Source organism: Oryza sativa, chromosome 12, assembly GCF_034140825.1.
Source record: "Oryza sativa Japonica Group chromosome 12, ASM3414082v1".
Lineage (NCBI taxonomy): Eukaryota > Viridiplantae > Streptophyta > Magnoliopsida > Poales > Poaceae > Oryza > Oryza sativa.
This window is the reverse complement of record NC_089046.1, coordinates 27,637,077-27,647,210: the sequence shown is the minus strand read 5'-3', so window position 1 is coordinate 27,647,210 and position 10,134 is coordinate 27,637,077. Positions and strand designations below refer to the sequence as shown.

Below are 10,134 nucleotides of genomic sequence, written 5' to 3'. Positions count from 1 at the left end.
CTAGACGCGTGTCGAACATGCCCAACGCCACCTGATTTAGCCAAACGGGCAAGAGCGGCACTGCAGCGTTGTCTTAGGCAGCCCGAGTTGGCGCGACCTAGCTGTCCCGGACAGAAGCCCGGGTACCCAGGGTAATGCAGGTTCATATCACAATAGAGTTTTTTGAAGACTGTGTTAGGGAACCCGCCGGCAACGACAAGACGGCCGATAAGACAAGACAAGGAGTAGATTTGTAATAATATGAGCCCTTTCTTGAACTATAAAAGGAAGGGGACAAGCTACGGATGAAGGGTTGGACTCTTTAGATCGATACACTTTGCTTTGTAGCCACAAAAAGGCCATATATGTGCACTCAGTTGACCTAGGAAAGCTAACGAAACCAACACAGGAGTAGGGTATTATACCTCCGGGTGGCCTGAACCTGTATAATTCATGTGTCTTTTGCTTGGCGGGGAGCTCGGGCCCTGCAAATCCGATCCTGCGTTAATATCTTCCTCACACCATGCACCACAAATCCCCTGGTCGAATCTTCACACTTGGGGAGGGGTCTCTACTCCCCGCTGTCCGAGGAATCGCTCCCTCGATAAAACCAAACGGCATATTTACAAATAAAAAATAATTTATGATTAAAACTTTTATATATGTGTTCTTAGTGATCTCAAACTTTTATAAAACCTTTATATTTGTGAATAACCAAGATTCATACCGTCATGGGACCAAAATTGCACGATTTTGTGTAGTTTATGGGTGAGAATTTCTGGTTTTGGGGTTTGGGATGTCATACAAACTTGACATAAAGTTGAGGGACCGTTGGTGAACTTACTCCTTATAGTTGGTGATTTGCCAAAATAAAAAGAATTAAATTATCAACTATATAATGTACCAACTATAATCTACTACGTTCGTAAAAAAACAAAAAAAAACAACTAGTACTGTCCAGATACATTACTAAGAGGGTCACATCCGATTTTTAAAAAAGATTTAACGAAGACATAAGTTCAAACTTTTTAAAGAAATAGTTTAAAATTCATAGAAATTAGGATATGTTATATCACATACTACTTATTTTGAGATGAAGTATCATATTATCATTATTTTGAACAGTTCTTTCCTTGAAGATACGTCTACCTAGCTAGTTTACCCGTCATTTAATTTGGTCGTTTTCTTGTGGCGACCGATCGATCACATCTCGCGTATTTATTTCCACAGATTTTTGGCATCACCTTGCACCATCTCGAGTATAAGTGATCGATAGAGGCCGCAGCCAGCCGGAAATTGAAGACTAGTATTCTGTCCGTGATATAATCAACCAATAATATTAATGTACTGCATATTATACGGATGAGTCCTTTAAAGACAATGGGAAAGAGTTTCTTGGTATTTACTTCATCAGAGGCTAGAGCTAAATTATTACTCCATCTCCTTCTGCATCACTAAAACAAAATCACACCATCATAATTTGGATGACAAAACATTATTAAAATCAAATAACAAGGACTTGTGTATATATCCGACATTTTGACAACAGTAGAAAAACTCCCACAATTAGTTGATATGACACTAGTAGAAAAACCATTTTTACAAATGGGCCAAAATGATTTTTTCAGACGGCCATCCACTCCGACTGTGCTTAGCTTCAAGGCCTGTGAAAATACACGATTTTTGCAAGCGGACATTAGCCCCGCCTGCAAAAATGATTTTCGCAGCCGCCATCTCCATGTTCGCAGACGTTATAAACACATGCCTGCAAAAATGTTATCGGCGAACAAAAAAAAAAGCCACCACCCCTACCCACCACCGCCCTCCCCTCTTCGGCCGCGCCATCGTCGCCCCTCCGCCAGAACTGGGCGGGAGAGGGAGAGGAAGGGTAGGGGAGCCGCACCGCCGCCGCCGCCCAAGGAGGGGTCGCGCCGCTGCCTCCATGACGACAAGGAAAACGACCACGAGCAGCACGAGCAAGGTGCGCCCTCGCCTCACCATCACCGGATCCCTCCCGTCTGCCGTAGTCGGATACACTACTCCCGCACGTCGCTGTTGCCAGATCCCACCACCCCCGCCATTGAACTATGCACCACAGCCACGGAGCGCCACGGCTGCTCCCTTCCCCACCACCGCCGCTAGCAGCACCCTCAGCGAATCTGAGGGAGAGGAGATGAGAAGAGAGGGAGTTGGGACTTAGAAATATCTTATGTTTTAGTTTCCTCCCGCGTCTATTTAAATGTCACAAACAATTTTCAGAGGCAAACGGCTTAAGAGGTCCGCCTGCAAAATAAATATATTTTTGTAGGTCTTAAGCCGTCCGCCTGCGAAAATGGATTTTCCCAGGCAGCACCTTATATGGCATGTCTGGGAAGATAGATCTTCGTGGGTAGATGGCTATCTAGCTCCCCCTTCCTATCTTGCAGGCGAACCGGTGGTGATAAAATTTTCGTCCGCCTAGAAAAATATAGGTACCTCATATGGGAAAATTGTTTTTCCAGTAGAGTGATGGCCTATTCTTCATAAGTGACCGATTGTTTTCATGTCCACCGATCTTTTTTTTTATTTCAGTTTCAAAACACAGCATATACAGCTTATATCTATGTCGTTTGCTTAAAAACAAGCTTACATATGATCAGTCATTGGTCTTATATATGGTGATAAAAAAATAATTTAATTAATTTAAACTAGACAAATAATTTTGTGGGTAGTAACTGCCATAAAAAAAATGTAATCCAGATCCCATAGCATAAAAATGCATCTAAGTCGAGGCATGCAAAACTAAAACAAATTAAGTAAATTAAAAAAGGTGCATCCGTTGAAAAAGTAATACAGATCAGTTGTAATCAAGAAATTTCCAGACAACTACTAACAAACGACAAAACTAAATAAATGAGATAGACGATGTCTTAGATACATTTAGGACTATTCAACATGCCTGATAACATTGTTTTGCAGAATTGCAGTGAATTAGTTACGAACTATTCAACATATCTTTAAACAATATAAATAACATAGCAATTCTAGCTAGTACTATTGCACTCATGTCAATATATATTTTGCACGCACGTACTCCCTCCGTAAAAAAAAATCCTAATTACCAAATTTGTTGCCCTAGCGTGTGTCTCCCATACTCATCTAAATTTTTTTTTAACGGAGGAAGTATGTGTCACATATGTGCTCCCCCTTACAAAATATTTGATGCTTGAAGATTCAGTGAAATTTTTAAAATTTTAACTATTAATATTTTTTCAAATAGTTAATTTCAACACGAAAGAATTGTGCACATATATTTGCCTTAAATCATAATATCATTTTGTAAGCTTAAACTTATTAGGTTTTATAAAATAAATAAATTGTAGTTAAAATATTATCCAACTAATATCTTCAACACATCAAATCAAACAATTATGAACATATGGACAATTTGTAGTTAAGTATGGACACACACCTCCAGATAATTAACTACTCCACTTTACTCGGTCAGAAACTGATACTGAGGCCATATTTAGTTGGGGAAAAAAATTTGATTTGGTTGTCACATCAGATATATACGGATACACATTTGAAGTATTAAACATAGTCTAATAATAAAACAAATTACATATTCCGCCAGAAAACTGCGAGACGAATTTATTAAGTCTAATTAATCCGTTATTAGCAAATGTTACTGTAGCATCACATTGTCAAAGCATGGTGTAATTAGACTTAAAAGATCTGTCTCACAATTTACACGCAAACTGTGTAATTGGTTTTTTTCCACATTTAATACCTGTTGACGTGAAAACACGAGGCCTGGGAGATCTGCTTAACTCCAATGCAGATCCAAAACTCGCCTTCGGGTATGCTAGCGTGCCAGTTGATTTGATCCTGGAATCTCTATCTCGATTCCATCTCGATTCCCCCTTTACATCCGATCCTTGGATTAACAAATTTGGTCGTTAACAATACCCTATGTATGTGTCCAAACATTCAATGTAATAGGAGAAAAGTTTTGTTTTGGGAACTAAACCAGGCCTGACATGGTCATCAAGAATGTCTTTAATTAAAACATACTACCTTCATCCCATATTTTTATGACTTAATATAGTATAACAAATACAAAATTATCCAAATTTATTGTATTAGATTAAGTCACGTCTAATATTAGATTTGTATTTGATGAGATAGAGAGTAATTAGGAATAAATAGTGTTGTGACATTCATGCGCCCAATTCTGAATACTACATATCTCTTCTTTCTATAAAGCTAATGCCACCGAACACCTAAAGCTCAACATATAAGCATAGCAATTATTAGTACTCCTGAAACCTAAATGTAAATATGTCACGTCAGCCCATTAAGCATACAAAACTCAACATTCAAGCATATAGTAATTATATCTAAAATTTATTTTATTTTAAAACTAAACATACACATGCTAAATCATCATTCTCAAATCATTTTCATAATATTTTAATCCAAATTATTTCATTATTTCTTCAATATCTAACATATATCCTGCAGCATAGCACAGGGCATCATCTACTAGTAGTTAGGAATAGAAGTCATGACTATAATACCATGTATACAATGGTTGGTAAAATCTGAGCTAACTATTAATTGATGTTTGATTGGATTGGTTGTGTGCATTTCATCTAAACGTAGTACTCCGAATCAAGTTTTAGCATGAGGTCTGTCGCGTCGCCGATGATCCAAGGCATGTCAAAATAGACAATTTTCCCTGGTGGTTTCACACCCACATGTAAAACTAGATTTTTAGGCGGGTCTCTAAGCCACCATATGTAAAAATCAATTTTCGTAAACGACACCTTGATAAGTGACCAGCATGCAAATACCTTTTTAGGCGAAAAAAAATGAAAATCAAGCTTAGCTTATAAGATCACAAATCATGGATTCACAAACCATGAATTCTTTTTTTAAAAAAAACATAGATTCACAAATCAGCAAGGGGTCACCAAGCACCCCTCATCACTGCCACCGTCACCACCATCGCCAAGCCCCGTCGGATAGTTGTGACCCTCGCTACCATCGCAAGCCCCACTAGATCTAGACAAAAGCCACTACCCTTACCTCCATCGATCATTGACGTAGTCGAGCCCCGCTGTATCTGGCCTGAGCCATCCCCTATGCCACCACCGCCGCCACCTTCGCTTAGTCTTGCTGGTGCTCTCCTTCAGTGCCACCATCGCAGAGCCCCACCACCCCTGGATCTGTGGCTCCTTTGTCCACTCCTTCCATCATTGCTCCTCTTCCTCCACCACGCTGCTCCTGCCCTACTTTACTGCCGTTGTCGTCAAATCTAAGGTGAGAATGAGGGAGGAGAGGTGAGAAGGTGGAGTGCTAGATCGAGGACATAGTCGATCTTGTTTTCTTATTGGAGGGGAAAGATCATTGTGTCCTAACTCTTGCGATGTATTTAACCCTCCTCATGATTTACACAATCGATCTTCTATAATCCCCGCATGTAAAAATCAATTTTACAGATAAGACCGTTTGCAAAAGTAAAGGTTTTGTGGGAGGTCCTCTTTTAGATCTTACATATAAAAATCGACTTTTGCAAGCGAGACTAGATCTATGTGATCGACCTCCTGTTATTTTGATATGTGGGGTTATTTAGTGTTAGGAGAAATCATTTTTTACAGCGACTATATATCTCTCCCTCATCTCCATCTAGATTTTCAAACAATTATCTAAGAAAATCTGAATTTTCAACACTATGGCCCTGTTCTCTTTTCTCCAATAAAAGTTGGATAAATTTTTGATACTCGTGGCATGCTTTTCAAACTAATAAAAGGTGTATTTCGTGCGAAAACTTTCTATATGAAAGTTGTTCCAAAATATCATATTAATCCATTTTTCAAGTTTGTAATAATTAAAACTCAATTAATCGCACGTAAATACCACCACGTTTTACGTGAAACACTTAATCTTTATTTTTATTTTTATCTTAAGTAGATTCAAACACCACCTGGCGCCACTGTTGGAATCAGCCTAGGAACACAAGAACAGAGCTCTCTTTCTCTCACACACAAGAATGGCTGGAGGTTGAAGATGAACAGTGGAGTTTCGGCGACGAACGCCGCGGAGCCTATAGCTCCTGTATCTTGGCTTTATTACTCACTGAAAGTTCACACGGCACTTCCTAAACACGAGCCTACACAGCCAGTTTTATACCCACGGCGACGCAGCGCCCACGCACCCACTTAGCGAGCTTCACGCGCACGTACGCATGGCAGCCTGGACGACCTGGTTTCACGCGTTTGTGAGCCACATACTCCTCCACATGAACGGGCCTCCATCCTTCTCGCATGGCGTGCTCCTGCATGCGCTCAACCGCCAGGACTTGGCCTCTGGACTCACATACATCGAACACACACACACAACGTGTACAGCACCACCACAATGCAGCACACACGCACGACTCCTGGACTCACGACGCCATGCGCCACTGCCGCGCCGCGGCAAAACGCAGGCACGGCCATGACAACGCGTTTATTCCTAACAGCCACATGCATGCATCTATAAATACGCATGAATGCCCCGCTTCTCCTTCCAAGCATATCCTACCACATCGTTAATTAATTAGTAATTAAGAAAGTCGTAGTATCCCGATCGAGTAAACGGAATTGTTAATGGCGTCTCCGGCCACCTCTTCCGCAGTGCTCCTCGTCGTCGTCCTGGTCGCCGCCGGGACTGCGAACGCGGCCATCTTCACCATCACCAACCAGTGCCCGTACACGGTGTGGCCGGCGGCGACGCCGGTGGGCGGCGGCGTGCAGCTGAACCCGGGGGACACGTGGACCATCGACGTGCCCGCGGGGACCAGCTCCGGCAGGGTGTGGGGCCGGACCGGCTGCAGCTTCAACGGCGCCGGCACCGGCAGCTGCGCCACCGGCGACTGCGCCGGCGCGCTGTCGTGCACCCTCTCCGGCCAGAAGCCGCTGACGTTGGCGGAGTTCACGCTGGCGGGCTCCGCCGGCGGCAGCCAGCAGCTGGATTTCTACGACGTGTCGGTGATCGACGGGTTCAACGTGGGGATGAGCTTCTCCTGCAGCTCCGGCGAGACGCTGACGTGCAGGGACAGCTGCTGCCCCGACAACACCAAGCTGCGCCACTGCAACGCCAACAGCAACTACCAAGTCCTCTTCTGCCCATAATCGAACGATGAACTCATCTATGCCCTAGCTTAGCTGCTGGCTATAGATATATATATGTCCATGACGTATACATATGGTTTATAACATTGTCATGTTATATATATGTATCATGGGACAATATATAAATAAAGTTGATGAATAAAACGACACCTTGATCATCGATAATTAATCATCCATGGACGATATCGATGAAGGTGGGCATGATATAACATATATGTACTCGACCACGTGTACAATTGTTTGATCTTAACCTGTTCCAAACATAAACTATTATTTTTTTTAGAAAAAACCTTAGAAGAGAACATAAAGAGCTTGTTTTTATTTAACAAAAAGAGACATGGCCCGGTTTTTTTAAGAGGAAACCGAGCCCAAAAACATAAGCACAGTTTGAAGGGGGAAACTGGACTAAACACTGGTGGAGAAACCATCTTTGGTCGGTCGCCCGAAATCCACAATAGTCTCGGTTCCACTAAAAACCGGGACTAAAGATGATCTTTATTCCCGGTTGGTGGCTACAGCGGGCATATTTGATCTTTAGTCTCGGTTGGTGTTACCAACCGGGACTAAAAATGATCTTTAGTCCCGGTTCTAAATCTGTCAGGCCTTGTCAGGCCCCCCGATATCTTTAGTCCCGGTTGATAACACCAACCGGGACTAAAGATAGGATCTTTAGTCCCGGTTGGTGTTACCAACCCGGACTAAAGATCCCAGGGATCTTTAGTCCCGGTTGATAACACCAACCGGGACTAAAGATCCTATCTTTAGTCCCGGTTGGTGTTAACAACCCGGACTAAAGATCCTCTCCTCCTCAACCTTATATCCTCCTCTCATTTTTAACTCATCTCTTCAACCTTATCTCCTCTTCTTATTCTTATCTCTATTCCTCTCCTCTTCTTCTCCTCTCCTCCTCTCTACTGCCAAGCCGACGCGAGGGCGGCGGGTCGCGGAGGGCCGGCCGGCCGGCCGGCGCGGTGCGCGGTGAGGCGGCGGCTTGTGGCGGCGGCCGGCATGGCGCGGAGGGCTGGCCGGCCGGCGCGGCGGCGGGGCGCGGTGGGCCGGCCGGCCGGCACGGCGGCGCGGCGGCACGGCGGCGCGTCGGCAGCTGGCGGCAGGGCGCGGAGGGAGGGCCGGCCGGCCAGCCGGCGCGGCGGTGGTGGGCGGCCGCGCGGCGGCGGGGCGCGGAGGGCCGGCCGGCCAGCCGGCGCGGCGGCGGTGCCTCGCCGCGCGTCTTCTCCTCTTTTTTTTTTCTTTTTTTTTTAAGAATCTGAGATTGTTGTGTGAATGTATTTGATTGGATCTGAGATTATTGTGTGATGTATTTGATTTGTGTGTGATATGAATATGTGATGAATTTTGTAGAAGTTGTGATGTAATTTTTTTTTAAGATTTTGTGATGTATTTGAGTATTTGAGATGATCGATTTGTGGATTTGGAGGCAATTTGAGGATGATTGATTTGGGATTTTGGGGATGGAATGGGGTGAAATCGATATATTTAAAAATAATGAAGAAAAGAAAATAATAAAGAGGAACCGGAAAGAGCAACCGGATTAGCCTCTTTAGTCCCGGTTGGTAACACCAACCGGGACTAAAGATGCTTTATCTTTAATCCCGGTTGATGTTACCAACCGGAACTAAAAATGGATTTTTACTCCCGGTTTTTTTACCCGGGACTAAAGATAGTGATCTTTAGTCCCGGATTCGTAGTCCCGGTTCAAAAACCGGGACTAAAGGGGGGTTACGAACCGGGACTACAAAGGGTTTCTCCACCAGTGAAACTCACATGGAGAACAAACTAAAAACTTACGACGGCACAACTAGAGGATAAATATGGGTCATCGTTGCCAAGCTCCAAAGAGCAGCTCAGACTTCCTATGAAAAAAAAAAAAAAAACATAAACAATTATGAAGTTGGAGACGATTGGTAGTTCTCAAGGTTTCAAATGAAGGCGTCAGAGTAATAAATATACACTCTCTCTATCCCATTATATAGTGGTACATGCTCTGGACACACAGACCAAGGATTTATAACTGTTTCCTTCGCCCTGATGCTGAATTGGCACCTCATGACGATTAGGCCTTAAGGTAAAGTTAATGTTCATACCAAAAAAATTTCAAAAAAAAAATCATACTCATTTAATAAATTGGGTATATATCCAATTTATCTTGAGAACCAGGCACCATATATAGAGTCCCATGTAATTTGTCCATAATTTTGTGTGATATCTTCTAATTTTTATGTGCTAACTTAATATGTTCCATGTGTAGGGCCTTCAAAATATATGGTTGTCTTCTAACATAATTTCTGCAGCTTTCTAGGTCAAGAAGGTCTTAAAAACATCATTTTATTGAGAAGGAAAATGGCCTAATTAATAATCTACCTAGTGGCCTCTTTAGTATATTTATATTTTTATTAGTGTTTTGGCAGGCCCTCCACTTGCATGATAGCACATGTTATTTTAGATAATGGCATATATGGCTTGTACTTAATTATACATCAACAATTGTTATTTGTCTTACGGTGGTTTACGATTTTTATTAGTGCGCTGCCAGCCTGCCACATCCAGTACGTGGCCAGGGATTCAGAAAAGTTTGAGCCTGGGCAAATTTTATTATATCAAGTGTTTGCTCAATCGCCTCCTCAGTGTACTCCCTGCAGGTTTGCTAGCTTGCCTCCTCATTTGACGATAATGTTTGTCTATAGAGAATGGATCGCTGCATGTCGTCAACCTCATCTCTTCTCCTAATTAACTTGTTGCATCTTCCATGGCCATGCCGTGCGCCAGCACACTATATATAATCAATCCCCTTCAGTTGCATTGGCAACCCGGCCAGCAGGTGCCATTAATTTTCGTTCCTATCACCCTCCTTCCTTGCTACTATATCCTTCTTATTTGTGTACCTGTGCTCTTATTACTTCAGTCGGAATTGTCTCTTGCCTTCTGTAGTATTGTTTTTCTTTGGAATGTACTGTACCTGTGCAATTTGGGTTGAAAG

At 42.9% G+C, this 10,134-nt stretch overlaps 1 protein-coding gene across 1 annotated transcript; it reads left to right on the top strand.

The window, feature by feature from the left end:
• Positions 1–6,451: 6,451 nt before the first annotated feature.
• Positions 6,452–7,352, top strand: LOC4352853 (thaumatin-like protein). The gene has a single exon (XM_015763070.3). The coding sequence runs from the start codon at positions 6,615–6,617 to the stop codon at positions 7,137–7,139; it is 525 nt and encodes a 174-aa protein (XP_015618556.1). The 5' UTR covers positions 6,452–6,614; the 3' UTR covers positions 7,140–7,352.
• The last annotated feature ends 2,782 nt before the right edge of the window (positions 7,353–10,134 follow it).